General features: G+C 40.3%; 1 protein-coding gene across 2 annotated transcripts in view; it reads left to right on the plus strand.

Annotated features, from left to right (window-relative positions):
• PRKG1 (protein kinase cGMP-dependent 1) overlaps positions 1-21623 on the plus strand; it is a 1238870-nt gene that overhangs the window by 143605 nt on the left and 1073642 nt on the right. For both annotated transcript variants that reach the window (XM_029931713.1, XM_029931712.1), the window contains exon 2: positions 20574-20740. In XM_029931713.1, coding sequence (XP_029787573.1) covers positions 20574-20740 — 167 coding nt within the window. The remainder of the gene's footprint in view (positions 1-20573; positions 20741-21623) is intronic.

Raw genomic sequence — 21623 nt, forward strand, 5'->3', positions numbered from 1 at the left:
TCAGAAATCTGAACGACATTCTCGCTGCTTCTAGGTTTAACAATTATATGTAGTTTAAAATTTTTCAGTCTGTAGGAGGCAACGGTTAAATAGGGCGGATGGAAATGTTTGCACATCAATATTGCTCCTTGAAAATTCTACAATCTGTGTACAAATGTAGGTAGAGTTTTTTCACCCAGTTTCCTGGTTACTTATGTCCTGATCCTGTTTGTAGCAGCAGTTAAGTCTGATCTTATTAGCTTCCTCATTTTATTTACTTTTTACAGTTTAGAGAGAGAACGAGCATGCCTGTGCAACTGAGGGGGAGAGAGAGAATCTCAAGCCGGCTCCATGCTCAGTGCAGAGCCTGACATAGGGCTTGATCCCCACAGCCCTGGGATCATGACCCATGCAGACATCAAGAGTCAGATGCTCAAATGACTGAGCCAGCCAGGTGCATTTATTAGCTTCCTTACTTTTAAAACCAAGGGTTGCATCTTTAACTGATTACTTCTTGTTCTTAGAAATGCTTTGGTTCATGGAATTACATAGTAATCACTGTGACATGCAGTGGACTTGCAAATGCTCCTCAGAAGTAGTAAGCGCTCTGTGTTCCTGTGAGCACACTGGGGTGTGGCTAGGTGAGAACCTCGGGCAGGTTACTTGTGCAGAGAATAACAGTGACTATTAGCCTTTTGTAGCCCCTCCTCTGTTGTACTTGTCATTGAATGTGAGCCTGTAGAATTACTTTAGAGCCATTTCTAGGACAAAAATATATATTCCTTCTCTTTGTTGGATATTTTTAACATCATAGTTATGTCTCTAAACTCCTCTCTGATGTTACTGAGCCCTTGGAATGACATACCACTTCCCCTAGAATCTGCAATATTTGGTACACTGCTACCCCCAACTTGGTCCATAAGCTGTTCTAAAAAGTATTCCTTATTAAACAAAAGTAGACTATCCCTCAATATGCCAATGTATTCACAGTCCAGAGACTTCGTTGGGGGAATGGTGGAGTTGTTGAAGAATTTGGATTTTAGCAGCAATTTTAAAAATTCACTAATTCATTTGCTCCGCACATATTTTCTCATCACATACCTCAACTCTTGGACTGTGTTGCATTTACAGAAGACTGGAGTAGGGGAGATACTGAGCAAGACATTTTGGGCAGGATGAATTTTATAAAAGGAAAAGTAAAGGTTGCTGTCTCCTGAAAGAGGGTGGATTGATCTAGTTTGATGGGCTGGATAAGGAGAGAATGCCTGGGCTGTTTTCCTGGTGAAGGAATAGGTAGCAGAGATCAGGAACAAGGCAGATAATAAGCCCAATAAAGACATAGGGAATCTGTTTTAAGTACAGGGAATGGCTTATCTCTAGTTCTTAAGGCAAGATAGAGTGTCCTTTGAGTGATGAAAAGAAGACTAGTATGGTTGTAGTACAAAATCCAAAAAGGAAAATGGAGCATGAGGTAGACCAGAATTTGAGTGGGTTTGAAAGTCAATGTAAGGATGTTGGTCTTATTTAAGGGAAGCTATTTAAGGGTTTTAAGAAGGGGTGGGGCAAATCAGAGAATATAATCAGAGTTGTATTTTTCCCCATAACTTTTATTTTGAAATAGTCTAAGACTTAACAAGAATCTGCAGTAAAAGGCTGGAGGACGTCCATGCACCTTTCACCCCGATCGCTCGGTGGTTACAGTATGTGATGTAACCATGCGGAGACTACAGACCAGAATGCTCGCCCCAGTAGGATGTTATTCACTCAGGTACCACCTGGATTTGGAGTTCACACTTTGCACAAGCAAGTTTTCTTTCTTTCTTTCTTTTTTCTTTTAAGGTTTATTTCTATTTATTTTTAAGAAAGAGAGAGTGAGCAGGGGAGGGGCAGAGAGAGAGGGACAGAATCCCAAGCAGGTTTTGCCCTGTCAGTACAAAGCCCCATGTGGAGCTTAAACTCACAAACTGTGAGATCATGACCTGAGCTAAAATCAAGAGTCAGACACTTAACTGACTGAGCCACCCCAAGCACTCCTCACATGCAGATTTTCTTAAAAAAAAAACTTTTTAATGTTTATTTATTTTTGAGATAGAGACAGAGCACAAGCAGGGAAGGGGCAGAGAGAAGGAGACACAGAATCCAAAGCAGGCTCCAGGCTCTGAGCTGCATGATGCGGGGCTCGAACCCCCAAACTGTGATATCATGACCTGAGCCAAAGTCGGACACACAACCAAGGGAACCACACAGGTGCCCCGCGTGCAGATTTTCTAAAGCGATCACTGCAATGTGCAGAAGAGATTGAAGCATGGACACAGAGGGCCTCTTAGGAGATTAAGAAGTCTCCAAGTCAGTTCCAAAGTTGAACAGAGATTGAAGACACCTTAAACCAGAAGTTTCATGGAGATGACTAGAAGCAGGCTGGTTCTAGGAAAGAGGTGGGGATGGGCAAGGGGTATGAGGGAGGAGAGAAGGTCAAAGGTGACTTCCGACTTTTGGTTTGACCACCTCGGCAGCAGAGGATGGTCTTAGTCAAGGCTGGGAGTTCGGAGAAGTATTCACTTGTGACCATGCTGAGTTTATGGTGCCTGTGTGGGCAAGAAACCTTCCAGCTGGGGTTCTGGAAAGAAGTCTGGTGTGAGATATACATTTAGGTATCATCAGCATATAGATAGTAATTCCAGCAAGATTATCCAAGAAGAGTGTGGTAAATTAAAAGAGAAAAAAGGCTTAAAACGGAGCCCCAGGAGCTATAAATGTTAAGTAGGTTGGCGAGAAGGAGTTACTGCAGGGAGCCTGGGAGGGAAGAAGAGAGACACAGAGTCAGAGGGAGAGGGAGGCAGGGGGGGAGAGAAACGGGAGGGAGAGTGAAAATTACTAGGTTGATCTCATACAGGCAAAGGAAAGAGTATTTCAGAGAATAAATATCTGGGTAACTTCTGTCTCTGCTCTCACTTTGTGCAGAGACTCAACTGAGAAGCATCTTCTGGTTCTGTGTGTGCCCTTTGTTCATTCTTAGGGGTTAGTGGTTAAGCTTTTCAGGCTCCACTTCAAGATGAAGTGTGATATTTTCTGCCACACTGTGCATGTCTTCCAAAATATTACACTGGATAGACAGTACTTGAATAATGTCGTATTTTATTGATGCATTTTTTCCTGAAGTGAACAGAAACTTAAGAGCTGGTAAACAATGCATAAAGGTTTAGGTTTAACAAACCCCCAACTACTTTTACATGTGAACCTGTGGTTAAAAATATATTTTGTGTTGGGGCACCAGGGTGGCTCAGTTGCTTAAGTGTCCGATGTCAACTCAGGTCATGATATCACTGCTTGTGGGTTTGAGCCTCGTGTTGGGCTCTGTGCTGACAGCTCACAGCCTGGAGCCTGCTTTGGATTCTGTGTCTCCCTCTCTCTCTCTCTCGCCCCCCTCCCCCACTCATACTCTGTCTCTCTCTCAAAAAATGAATAAATGTTAAAACAATTAAATATATATATTTCACGCCTTAGACCTGTATATAACAGTACATACACCAATACCCAGCCAACTGAAATCAGATGTAGGAGGTGGGTCCTGGATATCTTAAAACGTGTCCCCAGTTGAGGTAGTCTCCTACCTCCCCCCATTCCTGGAGTGGGTGGAGAAGGATCAGAACATGGAAATATTCTGATAATCTTATGTGAGACTTGGGTTCTATTTAATGGCTTAAAGAAAGATAGGACCTAATAGAAACTTTATTGCTACTGCTATAAGGAGAACCATGCCAAATAGTTTTTTTTCCCAAAAAACGGGGTGCAATATGTAAAGAAATAGAAGACAACACATTCAGAGTGAACCCAGTGAATTGGAAAGTGATCATCAAAAATCCCAAAGGGGATTCAAGGTTGGAGTTAGTGAGTCAGGGGTATGTTTATGATAGATTTATGTTATGACATGTTGAGTGAAAATTTTAGAGTAACAAAGTGGAATAATGTCCTTGGAGACCATTTGATATTAGATGAGGAGAAAAGGTCATAGCAGTTTAAGAAAGAGAGGACTAAAGGCAGAGCTAAGGCTTAGTTAAAGAAATCATGTAAGAAAAAGTTGGTGATTACATGCTGTGAGAGAAAATGGAATTGGGTTTTGGAGGAAGTATGACATGAAACCATGATAAGTTGAAAGTCACTTTTGGGACTTTTCACTTTGGAAAGGGCTTTGCACTTTGCACAAGTTACTTTTGGGACTTAACATTTTGGAGGTTCCCACATGTACTCTGGAAGCTGATCAGGGGGTGTTTCAAATGGGTAAGTAAACTAGTTGCCCAGATTTTGTGCAAGTTAGCGGAGTAGCATCTGGTCCATGATATGTCAGCAGTATTCCAGGTGAGCATGAATGGAATGTGGGTAGACAGGTAGCTTAGCATGTCATCATTTCCCGAAAAGCAGACTGAAATGAAAATTATAATTAAAAGGATATACGTATTACTCATATGTTTACCTCACCACCATGTTTTCAAAGAATTTTAAGGTTGCAAAGAAGTTGGGTTTGATGGCTAAAATTATCCATGAATGTAAGGAATAAATAACAAATGTGATAGTATATGTAACTTCAAGGGTCAAAAGTGAAATGAGATTTTCATTTTATTAACTACGAGCGAGAGCTTTGCTTTACGGACATTTCAAACTCCTAACTACTACATTCAGTACAGAAATCTTAATGATCCTCATGGTGCAGTCATTTCTCTGAATGGTGTCATTTACAAGACAGTTCTGAGCTTAGGAAATAAATGAAGGGGAGGGTAATGAGGCTTATACGATATCGAATGAGTCAACGTATGATTAATATTGAGTCACTTTCCTGCTCTCTGTTGTCTGCCTCTTTGCATAAGGGCTCTTAATCTGCAGTAACTTGGTATGAGAATCCAATATGTAAATGAAGGTTCTTACGTGGATCGTCTGGTCAGGTTGCTGACAAGTGTATTTCCTGCATACCGAGGGATCCTTCTTACTCCAGAGATGGCTGTCAAAGTGTGATTTAATTCATGCTGATTTCACATTTGCTCTGATAACTGAGGAGGAACCCAGGCTTTTAAAGTATTTACGTTTTTTTTTTTTAATAGATAATGTGAGCTGCTCTCCCTGTATCCTTACCGCAGGAAATTTTGCATACTTTAATACGTATCAGCTTAGAATGTGTGGTGTATGTGTGTCATGTGTGTGTTTTCAAACATGGAGGATGACAGTGATCATAATAAATCTTACTGGGTTTCTCTCAAGTGATTCTGTTTCCATGCAGTTTCAGTTGCTGTGGTACCCTTATGTTTAATGTAGTCTGAGGAATAAAGCCACAGTCAAAGTATTTTTAGGTGATCTAAAATAATTAACATGGTGGAGCGCACTGCTTACTGTTACCAGTCTAAAGCAGAGTGTTCATTTATAACGAGTAACTAAATCATGCCAAAGCTATAGAGGCCAGTGATTTAAAACTAATCATATTGGAAAATATGCCTTTGGCAAGAATCAGAAGTAAAAGTTAGCCATCCTCTTCTTTGAAATGCTTCCTTTCCATCACTTCCTGATCTATACTTACCTATTCTGGTATTTTTCCATTATTTTTGTGAGCTCTTCTCTATGGACCACAGCCCCAGGCTGGTTGGGTTCTCTGTAATTTATTTTCTTTCTTCCTTTCTTCCCTTCTTCCTTCCTTCCTTCCTTCCTTCCTTCCTTCCTTCCTTCCTTCCTTCCTTCCTTCCTTCCTTCCTTCCTTCCTTCCCTCCTTCTTCTTCTTCTTCTTCTTCTTCTTCTTCTTCTTCTTCTTCTTCTTCTTCTTTCTTTTTTGGTGTGCTCACCACAAATGTCACTACTATCTGTCACCATGTGACACTATTACAATATTAATGACTATATTCTCTATCCAATGCCTTTCATCCCTGTGACTTATTCATTCCATAACAAAGGGTGTGTCTCCCGCACCCCTTCATCCATTTTGCCCAACCCCTCACTCCCTTCCCTCTGGTAACCATCGGTTGTTCTCTGTATTCACGGATCTATTTCTGCTTTATTTGCTTGTTTTGTTTTTCAGAGTATACCTATAAGTGAAGTGATGTGTTATTTGTCTTGCTCTGCTGACTTATTTCACTTATAATACTCTCTAGGTCCATCCATGTTGTCATAAATGGCAAGATCTCATCCTTTTTATAGCTGAGTAATATTCTGCTCTGTGTGTATGTGTACACACCCATACATACCACATCTTCTTTATCCATCCATCCATCAATGGACTCGGGTCACTTTCATATCATGATTATTGTAAATGATGCTGCAATAAATGGGTGTGTATGTCTTTTTTTAATGTTTATTTTTGAGAGAGAGAGAGAGAAAGAGACAAAGTGTGAGCAGGGGAGGGGCAGAGAGGGAGGGAGACACAGAACCTGAAGCAGGCCTGAGGTTCTGAGCTGTCAGCACAGAGATGGATGGAGGGCTTGAACCCATGAACTGTGAGAACATGACCTGAGCTGAAGTCCAGTGCTTAACCCAGGCGCCCTGTGTATGTCTTTTTGAATTAATGTTTTCATTTTCTTTGAGTAAATACTCAATGGTGGAATTAATGGATCATATGGCATTTCTATTTTTAATATTTTTTGAGGAACTTCCATACTGCTTTCCACAGTGGCTTCCCCAGTTTGCATTCCCACCAGCAGTGCATGACGGTTCATTTTTTCTCACATCCTCACCAACACCTGTTATTTCTTATCCTTCTGATTCTAGTCATTCAAAGAGATGTGAGGTGATATCTTATGGTTTTGATCAGCATTTCCCAGATGATAAGTGATGTTGAGCATCTTTTCGTGTCTCTTGCCCATCCATGTCTTCTTTGGAAAAGTGCCTATTCAGGTTATCTGCCCATTTATAATTGGAGTCTTTTTTTGGTGGTTATAAGATCCTTTATTAATTTATAAATTGATCTATATGTAATTTATGAGCAAACATTTTAATTAGGCTATTAACTCTATTCGTACTTGCATGTATATACCCTATGCAGTAAGATCTTTGCACTTTTTTGATTGGCCCTTATTCCCCAATTTTCTCTGATTTTAAGCCCTTCAGTTACATAATTTCTCTTATTACTATTATCATTTGGTGTCAAGATGTCTGTATGGGTTCTTTATATATTTTGGATACTAACCCTTTGTCAGATACATCATTTACAAATATCTTCTCCCATTCAATATGTCTCCTTTTCATTTTTTTGATGGTTTCCTTTGCTGTGCAGAGGCTTTTTATTTTGATATAGTACTAATAGTTTATTTTTGCTTTAGTTTCCATTGCTCAGGAGACATACATGTAAAAGTGTTTCTACAGCTAATGTCAAAGTGATTTCTGCCTGAGTTCATCTAAGGGTTTTATGGTTTCACATTTGGGTTTCCATCTATTTCGAGTTTATTTTCGTGTATGGTGTAAGAAACTGGTCCAGTTTCATTCTTTTGCATGTTGCTGTCCACTTTTCCAAACATCATTTGTAGAAGAAACCATTCTTTCCTCATTGTATAATCTTGCTTCCTTTGTCATAGATTAATTGACCATATAAGTGTGGGTTTGCTTTTGGGCTCTCTGTTTTGCTCCATTGACCTATGTGTCTATATTTGTGCCAGGACCCTGTTACTTTGATGACTACATCTTTGTGGTATGTCTTGAACTCTGGGATTGAGATGCCTCCAGCTTTGTTCCAGTTTCTCAAGATTGTTTTGACTCTTTGGGGTCTTTCGTGCTTCCATACAAATTTTAGTTTCATTTGTTCTAGTTCTGGGAAAAATGCTGTTGGTATTTTGGTGAGGATTGCACTGAATCTGTAGAGTGCTTTGGGTAGAATGTTAACAAAGTACTTCCTAGTTATAGACTCTGGGTCTAAAGCTCTTTCCTGTCTTAGCAAGAAAGTGGGATGCAGTATTAAAAGCGAAGGACGGCTAATGTCCAGGAAAAGACAAGAGCCCCAAATAAGTGTCCTTGCCCCATATTAACTAAGTTCATAAGTCTTACAAATGTGATGGGCATGCACAAAGAGACAATGAATCCATAAATGTCAACTCACAGGCATGAGGGAAAGGGGGTTTTGAAGATATACACTGTTTGGGGTTTGGGTTCATATAAAACAGAATCTTGGTGCCGGGCAGATGGTCAGATGGTTGTTAATGGCAGAAGTAGGCTCTGTGTCTGTTTATCTTAGCTAGTCTAGGGGATAAGACAGGCAGTGCAAACAACTTCAGGGTTAAGGAGGCACCTTTTCTTTTGCAAACCATTTCTACTCTGAGCAGCTTCACTCGCAGCACAGTGCAGTGGTCTATAGCCCTATTACCCTACTTACCTAACTTGGTCCTTTATTCCTGTGAAAGCAGATTTGTGTTATAGTACTAAATTGGGGGCACGCTTTATGCCCTGATTGCCTGATCTTGCTTACCACATATACCTTTATATTGGGTGCCTTTGCACCCTCCCTCACTGTCCTGGATCCTGACCTTGTTTATCCAAACTTGGGTGTGAGCATCCTATGGCTTTGTACTTCTTTATGCCTTGTTAACTCATGGGTGTAAGCCCAGCAAATTTCTAAGCTTATCCCCCACACCCCCTCTCCCCTCATTGAGTCCTTCATGAGGTCTCAGAGCTTCTACTTGGAAAATATACTTTGAGTTTATTTGTGCTTGTGCTCATCTCTGTTGTCACATTGCTAATCTGAGCCGTCACTATGTCTTGCTTGAAAATACTATAGTCACACTTTCCTCAGCTTTCCTTCCCCTCTCCTACTTGCAACTGTCTCCATTCATTCCCTGCAACCCTAAGTGGTCTCTTAAAACTATAAATCAGACCATGTCACTCACTAACCTTGTTTCACTGTTAGTAGCTTTTTATTTGACTAAGACTCCGGTTCTTTCTTCCAGTCTTTAAGTCCTTGACTAAACCAGCCCCGGTTAGGTGTCCACATTCATCTCCAGCCCTCCTTTCTCCTGCTCTCACTATCTTCTCCAAACTTGATCCTGAGAACAGTCTATTGCTCTTGCCATGAGTACCCTCCTCCTGTGGGTTTAGCCTTAAATTTAAGGATTTATCCTTAAATCTTAGCCTAAGTGTTCTATTTTTTAGAAAGGTCTTTGTTTCAAACCCCAAATAGATGTTCCTCTTTAGTTTGCATTCAGCACCCATTTTGTAACCTTCCACATTTCGATATGAACACTGTTATTTGTTTATTTGCCTGTATGGTCTTCCCTCTAGTACCAGAATTCCAGCTCTGAGAAGACAAGGACCTTATTTCACTCATCTCTGGGCACCCGATATCCTAAGTGAGGCACTCAAGACATGTTTGGTAGAATGAATGAAAGAATGAATGATTGAATGAATGAGTGAATGAATCTAAAGCTCAGGTGCCTGCAGTCTACTGTATAAAACTAACTGATAAACCTGGGGTCTTGAAGAAGGGCTGTGGGGTAGGAGTGGAGTGTTATGTCAACCATTTCCCTAAGTTGCGCAATTGATTTGTTTCTAGAAGTTTTTATTGGGAGGATAAAGTGAGACGACATGTCTAAAAACCTCGAATAAAAATACTTTGAGGAAATTCTTGGCATCTCTCCTTTTAGTTGAACTGTACCAACAAGGGAAGTTCATGTCCTCATGGATGACCTCCCTTTTTTCACGTCCCTTTGTCCAGTTCATTTCCCTCTCATTCCAGAGACTGACAGAAAAGTAGAAAGTGGGAGGGGCTGCATGCAGAGTGTTTGTCCAGCAGTCCCTTCATCTTTGGTAGCGTCTTCCCAGCTCAGGGTACATCCTAACCCAATGACTCCATAAAGAAATCCCTTCAAATCTTGATGACCACTGCTCCAGGAATATTGTGCAAGCCCCTCATCCCATCTGCCCTCCAGATCCTTGAGTTCCATCTAACTGCCTTGGGTTCAGGAATCAACATTTCAGGCTCAGTTCTGCCCTTTGGATTAATTCATTTAGATATGTATATGTAGAGCCAGTACCCCAGATGCTCAGCGGCCAGTTCCCCTCCTTCTATAGCCTGTTTCAGATTTCTGGAACCTTGGCCTGGCAAAGCACTGAAGTCCCCCTTCCAAGGCTGGAATCATTTAGACACTTATAGATCAGATACCTACAGTGCATCGTTTGCAATTTCTATACTTTGTGTTATGAACCTTCTGTCTTCTGTATTTATTTATTATTTTCAACCTCCTTGGCTTCATGGCCTGCCTACCTTTCTTAATGGTTTCCTTGTTTCTTCTTGTCCTTCACTCACTGACAACTGTGACCTTATTTCACAAGGGACACATTTTTGGGAATGTTTTTCAGATTTGTAGGCATGACTTCATTCCATAAATACTGTGCTCATGTCAGCAGCTACTCTGGGTCACTTTTTCAATCATTTTGTGGATAATTACGGTCGTGTTTTAAACCCATCAATCACTATTATCTGTATTTACCTGCAGGAGCAGAATTTGAACCTAGAATTGTTGCATTGGAAATATAATAAATATTCACTATTTGCCACTGAAAGGGACAAACTTTTAAAGGACAGCGTGTTACAGGGTGATATACAGATAGTGGATTCAAGTGACAAAATCACATTTATCTTCACCCTTCCCTTCCTCCTTACATTGGCTTCTTTGACCAAAAGTTAACATAGCTAACTCATTATTTTAGGGCACAGAGATCATTGTATTAACAGGCTTTTCTAGGTTTATAAATTCTGCATATTAGATTTCTACTGTAAAAATACTTCTAGGGAAAGCATTTGATGTTTAACATGGTATATTCATTGAGAGGAAGCTTTTGCACACTTTATTTCCCCTCCATATTTGTACAGGAAGTCCTTCTGAGGCAGACTTTGGGAAGGAAAGGAGAGAGAGGGGAAGGGGGTTTGCTTACAACAGATGTGTGTACACACTGGAGTCAAAATGAGTTGAGTTCAGGGCACCTGGGTGCCTCAGTCAGTTCAGGCATCGAACTCTTGGTTTTAGATCAGATCATGATCTCACGGTGAATTTGAGCCCCATGTTGGCCTCTGTATTGGGTGTGGCATCTCATGGAGATGCTCTATCCCACTCTCTTTTTGGCTCTCCCCATTCACTCTCTCTGTCTCTCTCAAAATAAATAAATTAAAAAAATTAAAAACAAAGCAAACAAAAAAACCTAGTGAATTGAATTCCATTGTTGAATTTAAGAGATAGTTCTATCTTAGAGGTTATCTCCCTATGAAAGCCACAAGACATATTCAGACCTCACGAATGTGGAGAATGAATTGGATCAGGGAAGAAATCTCCCTGGATGAACCATCACAGAGTTTTTCAAACTATAGAATTCTTGTCAAAGGCCACAGTTCTCTGCTGATACTGGGGCGGTGGATTTATTGAGTTTTTGCCCAAAGACAGAGAGAGAGAGAGGCACAGAGACAGAGAATCAAAGACATAGAAAAAGATATAGAAAGAATATAAATGTGTCTATAATGAAGGAAGGTCTGAAACGTGTTGATTTCAGGCTGGAAGTCAGTTGCCCTGAATTCTCCTTTAATCTCCAATGTGGACTTGGCAGGCATCTAACCCCTTTGTGCTTCTGTTTTCTTATCTGCCACATAGGGATAATAGTAACATCTGTTCTACGTACTGCAGAGGTTTGTGGCAATAATAGAAGGAAATGTTAGATGGGGAATTGTTTTGAAAGTGCGCAGTGCTCTCTGCAGATAGAAGGTCATATTATCCAAGCATAGCATTCTTACTTTTGCCGAAGTAGAGATAAATGGGAAGAATGTTTGCTTTTGCATTTCGTAATTGGGATAACTTATTCATGTTATCAACACACTTTGGTGTTGTGGGCTCGTAACTCCTACAGTTTGGTAGAGCAAGGCTTAGAAGTCACATGGGTTTATCTTTAAATCCTGCTTCCTGTTGGGATGCTGGGGTAGGGTGGGGGGCTCAGTCTGTTAAGCATCCGAATCTTGGTTTCAGCTCAGCTCATGACCATATGGTTAGTGAGTTCAAGTGCCGTATTAGGCGCTGTGCTGACAGTGCAGAGCCTGCTTGGGATTCTCTCTCTCCCTCTCTCTCTGTCCCTCTCCCACTTAAGTGTGTGCACTCTCACATGTTCTCTCTCTCTCTCTCTCTCTCAAATAAACTAAAAAAAAAAAATCCTGACTCTTACCTGCCATGTACTATTTGTGGGACATTGGGCTGGTTATACAGTTGCTCTCTGAGCCTCAGTTCCACCCTGGCAAATTCAGTAAGTCATTGTGGCACTGAGGTGACATAAAGCCCATTGCTGAGGAACATGGATTAACCATTTGAATAGTAGTAGTAGTGGTGGTGGTGGTGTAACTACTACTGTGATCTCACGTTGTCATCATTGGTTAATCTTTCCCACTTCAGTTGAGAAGCTTGGAAACTACCAAGCTTTTATAACTAGGAGCATAGTTGTTTGGTTTTTAAGTTTCAGTGATCAAAGAAAAAGTTTCTCAATATATATGTCATCTCCCTTTAGGCTGACTCAACGTGTCTCATGTATTAAAGCCTAACACAAACTAAGCTGTTTGGAGATGAAATTGAACCAACTTCATCAAAACAGATAACCTGCTCCTTAAGACCTGGGGGTCACTGTCAGAAGGCTAACTATGGCTCTCATTTTCTGGAAGTAGCACCAGACGAAATCATGAATGACTCAAGTCCCTATTGTACACATTTTCAGCCTAATTTTAAGCAAAGCGAAAGTTTGCTGGGTGGGTGGCCAGTGTATAGAGAAACATGTTAGTTTCATGCTACTAAATTCAAACGCATGTTAGGTAATGGAAAATGTAACATAGTGTATCCCAGAGTTTAATTTGAGAAGCATCTGGGCAACAGGAAATTTTTCTAAAATGATTTCTTTGATGATTAGCTTTAAAATCATGCCATTGAATTTATCGAAACGGCTGTGTAGAACACAGTGATGACTTGAGGTACTAGGTTTTCAAGAGCTAGACAGAGCGTTGTGGCACGCAATCTGTGCCCCATAGGCAGGGTCACCCGGGGTGGTGAGGCCACTTGCTAGATGTTCATGGTGTGATCATGTTGATCTTTTTGGAAATGAGGGAGCTGTAAGGGATCTCCGTTGTTGGAGGGTTTTGAAAGATGAACAATTGCTTGACAATGTTGAATTGCAGTTGGGCATATAAATAAATATCAGATGTTTTCTTCTTAATCATTGCTCTATTTTGCAGTTTAGATAGCTAAACTTTAAAAATAGAATTAATTCATAATAGGCCAGGCCACATGGTTCTTACCTTCTGTAATGTAACATGTATGGTCTTGTTGATTCTCATGGAAAGCACTTTATGGTACTTCTGTGAAACCCCACAGTTCTACTTCTGTGATATGAAAGAGAAACTCAGAGGATGAGAGTTTGATCTGGACCCTTTTGGAGACCGTTCTATTTAAAGTCAGGCTTACTAGTGTGAAGTAGCTGTAAAATGTATCTCTAGAGTGCTGAATGACTTGAATAGTTGAATGGAAGACTTTAACATTGACAAAGACTTTAACATTGACTTTAACATTGACGTTTTGGAAGTTCGTGGACGTGTACAAAGAACAATAATTTTCTTTTCTTTTAATTAGCGCAAATCTGCTCCATCTGTTAACATGGGAGCAGTGATTTCAAGAGCTACTTCATGTTGTTCTCAGCCAATTTGAATAAGCACAGAGCATTAGTTAAAAAGGAGGAGGCTTAAGTGACTTTCGAGCACATAGATTTTATGGGTTAATCATCGTTTTGCCCCGAAGATTTTTTTCTTTTGAGTTATAATATCTAAATTTTATCTAGACTCTCATTTGTTTTAGAATTTCAGGATAGTCCTTAGAAGGGAAATGGCAAGTGGAAATTATTTGCAGTGCATGCAGTAGAGAAAAGATTCATGTCAGTGGTCACCAAGAATAATGATGCTACCATATATTTTGGCACAGCGATCCCCATGTTTTGATCTTAGGTCTGAATGTTACAAATAGTTTTGATCTCTTCATGACCATTTCTGCTTCAAGATTGGGCTGGCTACGGCAGAGTTGGCTGATGTGAAAATACCATTTGAAACTTGTTGAAAACTGATTTTTCAGTTCTGAGGAAATCTCAAATTGGTCAGTCACTTTGCGAGATTAAATTCTATCTTTAAGCAATGTGGGCTGATGGATATGTCTTTGCTCTCAGCCCGCTTATACCTACTAAGCTCATTCAGGAAAGCTGTGGGACAAGAGATAGGACCCACTGTTGAGACAGAATTTTAACTTGTTGGGGCAGCAAGAGGAGGACTCCAAGAGGTTTTCTTGCTTATGCGTGATTACCTGGTATTTCGCAGCAGATGGATGGAGTTTCCTTGTTGTGGTGACTCCTGGGATTGGAAACTCCTTGGGAGCTTTGTAATGGCTTTATATGAGTAAACCATCATTTGCTTCTGATTAGACTCTTGAGGTGCCTTCTGCAGAGCCTGGACTGCAGGTAAGGGGGTCTTTGAAACTGCATTTATTGTGTCTCCTGACTTGTGAGCCAAAATCTGACCATTAAGCGCTAAAGAAATGGAGTCTTGTTTGCACCTTTCTAGTCCAAAAGCTGATTATAGACGCTTCACACTACACTTGTAAAACTGCTTTGGCTAATTTTCATGCAACGTAATAATTTTATAGCTTTGATTATTTTTTAAAGTAGTTGGAAGTCTTTGTGAAATGGAGGGACCCGGTATAATTCTTGCATTTCTGGGCCCAGCCCTCTAGGCCATATTTGCTGCTCCCTGGTGTGTGTTCAGGGCGAAACGAAAGAGAGGTTTTGAATGGAAAAGAAATTCTAGGTCCTGAAGGCAGCCTGAAATTGGAGAGGAGAACTCTTTCTTCCCTAAAATGCATAAGTTGCCCAAAACTCAGTGATTCAAAGTCCACGGAAATGTAGGATGTATGAGATAGAGGTTGCCACGGGTTTTAATTACAGGAATTCCCTATTAACATAGTCATAAGCCACAGTTTTAGCCTCCATTAATTGATAAAATACGTGGCAGAAAATCTCCATGAACTCAGTACCATCTTAAAGTACGTTTGTATTATTTCTGTTTTATGTCTGATCTATCACCTGTCAATCATCTCTCTTTCCTTCCTGCCCTAAGTCCCTGTGGCTTTAGTAAACACAGCAGTGTCATCACCATGTTCCAGGAGCGAGGAGACCTGTCCCTTGCCTGCCTTTGAAATCTCAGTCCCCTGGCTCTTGGCTTCTTGTTCGCTTTGTCCTTCAGCCACAGAGGTGTCCTTTCGGGTCTCCGGACAGATCCAGCTCATTCCATCCTCTGTGCCTTTGCGTTTGTTTTTCTTTCATTTAGGATGGTTGCCTCCACCATCTTTGTGTGGTTGGATCTTGTTGTCATAGAGTCCTCAGTTCAGAGAAGCCCTCATGATGCCCGAGCCTAAACAATCTTCCCTGTTCTTTGAAATAATGCTAGTGCTATGTAGATATTGCAGTAATCACAATGTAGAACGTCCTTTGTTTTAATGTTGAGAAAACTAATGAGGCTCTGTTTATTAATAGTGAATAATAATGGCTTCTTTGTTAGAGAAATAGGTGTGTATTTTCCAACACTTCCCTAGAAAGATTATTTCTATTAAATATTAGTGTCTATTCAAGAACTTTCTCTGCAATAAGTCATTGGGGAAGTGGATTTTCCAAGTCATTTTCTAAAACCTGGAAGTTTGGAAGACTCCAGGCTATAATCTTGGCATTAAATTATCTGAGGGTATTATGTCACCTAATGAAATTTTTAAAGAAGGCAAAGATTATCATGTTGGTTTCAGCACTTATAAATTAAGGCACATTAAATTCTGTGGGTGTTAGAAAAATAATCTGTATCCAGCAATGTGCCAGAGCAGACTCCTAACTGGCTCATATAAGAACTGGTTGTTAAATTTTGAGGAATTTTGCAAGCAGGTTGACTTTACATTAGAATTGAAATTGGCTTGAAATTGGCTATGGTGGGAGTATTTATACCATAGAAATTGGCAAATGCTACAAACCAAAGCTTTTTTCTCCTCCCCGCCCTCCACTGGAGAACCAGTTTACCAGCACACCATTTATATATAGCCAATATTTCAGAGACTGACAATTCGATGATGACGAATCAATAGGGCAAGCTCAAAATAACCAAGTTCCTTTTATGGTGTTTGTATTTCCAAAGCCACACATTTGGAGCACAGAAGAAAAACAATGCTAATCGATTGTTTATACACAGAAGCAGGCAGGAAGGATAGAAATCAAGATCCTTGTATTTGCTTCTTACAGCCCCCAGGTCAGGCTGCTGAATTTGTGTAGCATGTTGTTAAAATATGTACTCTGAGTGAGAGCAGATAGCCGCCTTCTGGAACTTGTGATAGCAGTTTTTCTCAGCTCCCATACTGATCACCAAGCTCACTGGCATCATGTGCAGCATCATATTTTAGGTACAGTGAGTGTTTTAGAATGTGTCTCCAGGAAAGAGAAAGTTTCACAGGAGAGTGAGGTGAGGCTCTGATTGACTCTAGTCCATATGGTTGGAGCAGGGGGAGACTAAGAGAGCCACCCAATGGCTCAAGCCCTCTGTGGGAAAGGACTCAAGGGGAACTTGTATGAAGGGGCAGAGCAGTCAGGATTACTCACCGCCAAGAACATCTTTGGGCTACATCACACAGAGGCCTGAGATGGATTGTTAGTGACGTTTCAGGGACAGGCATCTTATTGGACAGGACCTGTGTGAGAGGATGGATGCTAAGACGTAGGGCCCATATTTCTCAGTTTGTTTCGAAGTGACCCAAACACATATATAACGACCCACAGTTTGTTTTTTCTGAGACTTGAGATTGAATGTCCTTCATTTCAAAAGAAATTTGAGAAGCAAGAGCAGCCTGAATTCCTCCTTCTCCACTGACTTTGTGGTTACCATTTGGAAAATCTGGATAATTCAGAGAGATTGCATTAGACCTCAGGGTTTCCTCATTTCTGAAGTCTACATAAAACAGAGCAATAGTCCTACTTAGGAGAAAAGAGAAGTGGCTTTCTTTAGTCATCAGTAGATTGAGCTAATTATTTTTTTTTTTTTGGAACTGGACTCTTTTTCTAAGCTGCTGGCATTTCTAGGGCTTAGGTTTGTAATGGAGCACTATTTATTAGTGTTTCCCAAAGGGTAAGAGGCCATCAGTAGCTAAACAGGTTGGGATTCTGGGGTTGTTGGCCTCTAGGTGTTATTTTAGGAGAAAATATGAACCTATTGATGTCCTCATTCTTTGGCCCAAACAAAGAAAAGAAAGGAATTTTACACAAAGAGATTCTTTATTTGATTTATTTGATTCAAATTAATTTCCTTAAGATCATCTAGGTCTTGGTGTTTGGACATATGATCCTAGAACAGTAGATCTCAGGAGACACTCTGAAGATGCTACTGCCATTCTTGACATCGGAGATGGTGAAGATAATTACGAAAGGGAATCTTAAGATAGTCATAGATGGGGACGGAGTTTTGCATAAAGTGTTGGCAAGCTGGAATAAACAAGCAGCTGAAAAGCCCTGTCAGACAAACATGAACATCTCACATAAATTTGTTTTAATGCTTACTTATTTTTGAGAGAGAGAGAGAGAAAGACAGAGAACGAGTGGGGGAAGGAGGGAGGGAGGGAGGGAGAGAGAGAGAGAGAGAGAGAGATACAGAATCCGAAGCAGACTCCAGGCTTTGAGCTGTCAGCACAGAGCCCAATGCAGAGCTTGAACCCACAAACCGTGAGATCATGACCTAAGCGGAAGTCAGATGCTCAACCAACTGAGCCACGCAGGGGCCCCCAAAGTCTCACTTTTAGAATAGTCTATTCCGAAGTTCTTAACAACTGGCTGTCTCTATATTAGGTGAAAATTCCTACCGTTAGTTTATAAACACAGGCCACATGAACAAACAGCTATTAGAAAGGGTAACATTGAATATGCCAATAAAGGACATGAGTATGAAATGTCATTATTTCAATGAGAAGTAGATTAAATGAAATTATTAAAATGAGATTATTTTTACTTCTCTGAAGGGCACCAGTGCTAACTGCAGTCCTCAAGCTGTCCTTTACATCCCCATATTAACATATCGTTGCAACTCTGCATTCTGACAGCCTTCCTCCTAATTCCTTCTTCTCCTATCCCCCACCTGTGGTAACCACAGATCCGATCTCTTTTCCATGAATTTGGCGTGTGTGTGTGTGTGTGTGTGTGTGTGCACGTGCGCTGAAGTGTGTACGTTCTGCATATTCTTCATTCATTCGCCAGTAGACACTCCAGTTGTTTCCATGTCTTGGCTATTGTAAATAATGCTGCTCTGAACATGGAGCTGCAGATAATCTTTTCAAGTTAATGTTTTTGTTTCTTTTGGTTATATTCCCAGAAGTGGAATTACTGGATCATATGGTGGTTCTATTTTTAATTTTTTAAGAAACCTCCCTACTGCTTTCCATGGTGGCTGCACCAATTTACATTCCCACGAACAGTGCCTGAGGGCTTCCTTTCCTCCATACCCTCACCCACATTTGTTACCTCTTGCCTTTTTGATGGTGGCCATGCTAATGGACCTGAGGTGACACGTTCCTGATTTTCCTTTATTCTCAATTTCCTTGTTTTCTAAATTTTTCTATCTCTAATTTCTCTTATAATATATTCTCATACTCTAAAAGTAATTCCGTATTCTGCATTTTCACCTAAATATAGTTTAAGAACTTCCCCCATGCTGTTAACATTCTTCATAAAAGTTTTTCGTTGCATTGTAACAGTCCCTTGTAAGTATATTTTTCATACTGGTAATTTTTCAATTGTGTTTATTTTTCATATGTACCTTTTTATTACTGAATGCCAAGCCATTACAAAGCATAATGTGTGATGGCTAAAGTCCAGTTGGACTCTGAGGTCTAGAAGAAATGGCACCCCAAAGTGGGGAGAGTTAGGGCTCTAGTCAGTATTTGCTACTCAGGTTATTTCTCTGAGAACCACTTGTGAAGCAGATGTGGACATGGACCAGTGTGTAGTCAAATACTTTTTAAATGAAGACCCTTAAACATTTTTTTTAAATGTTTATTTTTAAGAGACAGAGCACGAGTCAGGAGGGGGTGGAGAGCTGGAGACACAGAATCTGAAGCAGGCTCCAGGCTCTGAGCTAGCGGTCAGCACAGAGCCTGATGCGGGGCTCGAACCCATGAACCATGAGATCATGACCTGAGCTGAAGTCAGACGCTTAACCGACTGAGCCACCCAGACACCCTCCCAAATGAAGACTCTTAATATAAAATTCCAAACGTGTTGCTTTCTCTCTGTGTTGTTAAGTTCTTTGATTTATTTTATCTCAAGCAGCCCTTTGTGCTCCTCCTGACAAAATATTCATAGTTTCTCTTTAATTTTTGTATCCTTTGGAAGTCATTTGGAACTTCTTATTCCTGAGAGACTCAAATTACCACCATCTTTAAGTTCTACAAAACTTTCTTGGGTGACGATTGAATACCAGTTATAGAATTTGTAAATATCTTTCCCATGGACTACCTTTTTAATCCATGTCTAAATCATGCCCTGTTTAAAATCATTTTGTTCAATAGAGTTTTACCTTCCTTGTTACCTCACTCTAAACTGCTTCAAGAAATAGATTGTCTCTAAAAATATGTTGGCTGTGGATAAAGAACTATCACATTTCTACCAGTTGTTTCAAACAGCTAATTCAGAGTCCTATCATTACCATATTTTTAACCAAAATATTATCCTCAAGCACTTGTACTGTAACTGGCATTGTTGTTAACACCTGGCGTAGAGATAAAACTAAAAATGATCTCCACCCACATGGATTTTAAAATCTAGTGGAAGGCACACATAAAAATAAGTAAACAAGTAATTTTTTACTATAATGATATATGGTACAATATATACTGATGTTCTTTTATAATATGTAAAAATAGTGATAAGTGTGTGCCATAAAATCTTTTTCGGGCCACCTGGGTGGCTCAGTCAGTTAAGTGTCCAACTTTGGCTCAGGTCATGATCTTGCGGCTCGTATGTTTGAGCCCTGCGTTGGTCTCTGTGCTGACAGCTCAGAGCCTGGGGCCTACTTCGGATTCTGACTCCGTTTCTCTCTGCCCCTCCCCTGCTTATGCTCCCTCTCTCTCCTCTCTGTCTCTGTTTCAAAAATAAATAAACATTAAAAAAATTTTTTCAATTAAAAAGAAGTGTTAGGTTTCTTGTATCTTGTTTACATTCATTTTTAAACTAAGCTGCAAACTTCAAGTTAAAATGCTTATCTACTGGCTTTCTCACAATCTTTGTGATTAGAAAACATTCTGAAACAAAATGGAATTTCTACTTCTGCTTGTTTGTTGGTTGGTCACACGTGCATTAAATAATACTGTATTTAAAGGAAATTTTCTCTGTGCCTTTCCTACTGCCACGGAATTACTTTGTTCTCAAGTCTTTCAGAATATGCTTGGATTCCTAACAAGAAAACGCATTGTAGTGTGCCAGAATGCTGGATGGCTCTGCTAAACTTCACAGACTATGAGAACGCTTGTCAGAGGTGCCAATAAATCTTCCCTCTGTTTCCCTAGGTCCAAGGATCTCATAAAGGAAGCTATCCTTGACAATGACTTTATGAAGAACCTGGAGCTGTCGCAGATCCAGGAGATTGTGGATTGTATGTACCCGGTGGAATATGGCAAAGACAGTTGCATCATCAAAGAAGGAGATGTGGGGTCGCTGGTGTATGTTATGGAAGGTATGGTTTGTAACCCTGAGCCTTTGACATTCAAATATTCCTTTTTCCTCTTATCAGCCTGCACACAGATGGCAGTGTTGCATGGGAAAGTTCCACATTTCCCTCTTTGGTTGTTGAGAGTTTGAAAAGGGATGGGACCTGACTTAGATACAGTGATTGACTAGTTGTACAAAGGGTTTGTGTTTAGAATAGAAATCTGAGAATCATGTAGTTTTTTTAGACATGGGGAAAGGGTGAGAGAGTGAATGAAAGAAATGCTGTTTATTACACTCTACGTCTGCACACTGTCAGGTCCGTTGAGCAACCTCACGAAGCTTCCAGGGAAGCCTGAGGCCGTTGGAAAGTATTTCTGGTCAGATAATCAAAGTGTCAACTCTACTTTTAATTTTCAGGATATGACTGGGTTTCCTGCTCTCATGCTTCTATAAAAAGAGAATGTTTTCAGTGTTTTGTATGTGTGTGAAAGAGATAAATCAGACCGGTTGGATGGCCTATTAGCTGCCTAATTAATAAGAGTGATAGATTGTTTCATAAATCTTGCACAAATTAAGATAGAAACTGCTTGGGAAAAAAAAAAGCAAGGAGGCACCGTACAAATTTATTTTATGCCTAGACAGATTTTCCTAATGTTTATTTCTAGCTTGGAGCTTGTAATGCCATGTTTTCTTTCTGGGAGGAAACAAAAGCCTGAGATGATGACCAGATCTGCCAAGGAGACAGTGAGTTCAGAAACGCCTGTGAGATCACAGCGTTGCCGTACAGAAATCATAGTCATTCTGTAGGTGGTGATTGGTGATTGGCAGTCATGGTGGTCTTCTAGAATTGTCAAGCTCATAGGTCGTTAAGAGAAAGGGGCGTATTTGGACAAGTGACTTAACTTGTC

This window comes from Suricata suricatta, chromosome 2, assembly GCF_006229205.1.
Source record: "Suricata suricatta isolate VVHF042 chromosome 2, meerkat_22Aug2017_6uvM2_HiC, whole genome shotgun sequence".
NCBI lineage: Eukaryota > Metazoa > Chordata > Mammalia > Carnivora > Herpestidae > Suricata > Suricata suricatta.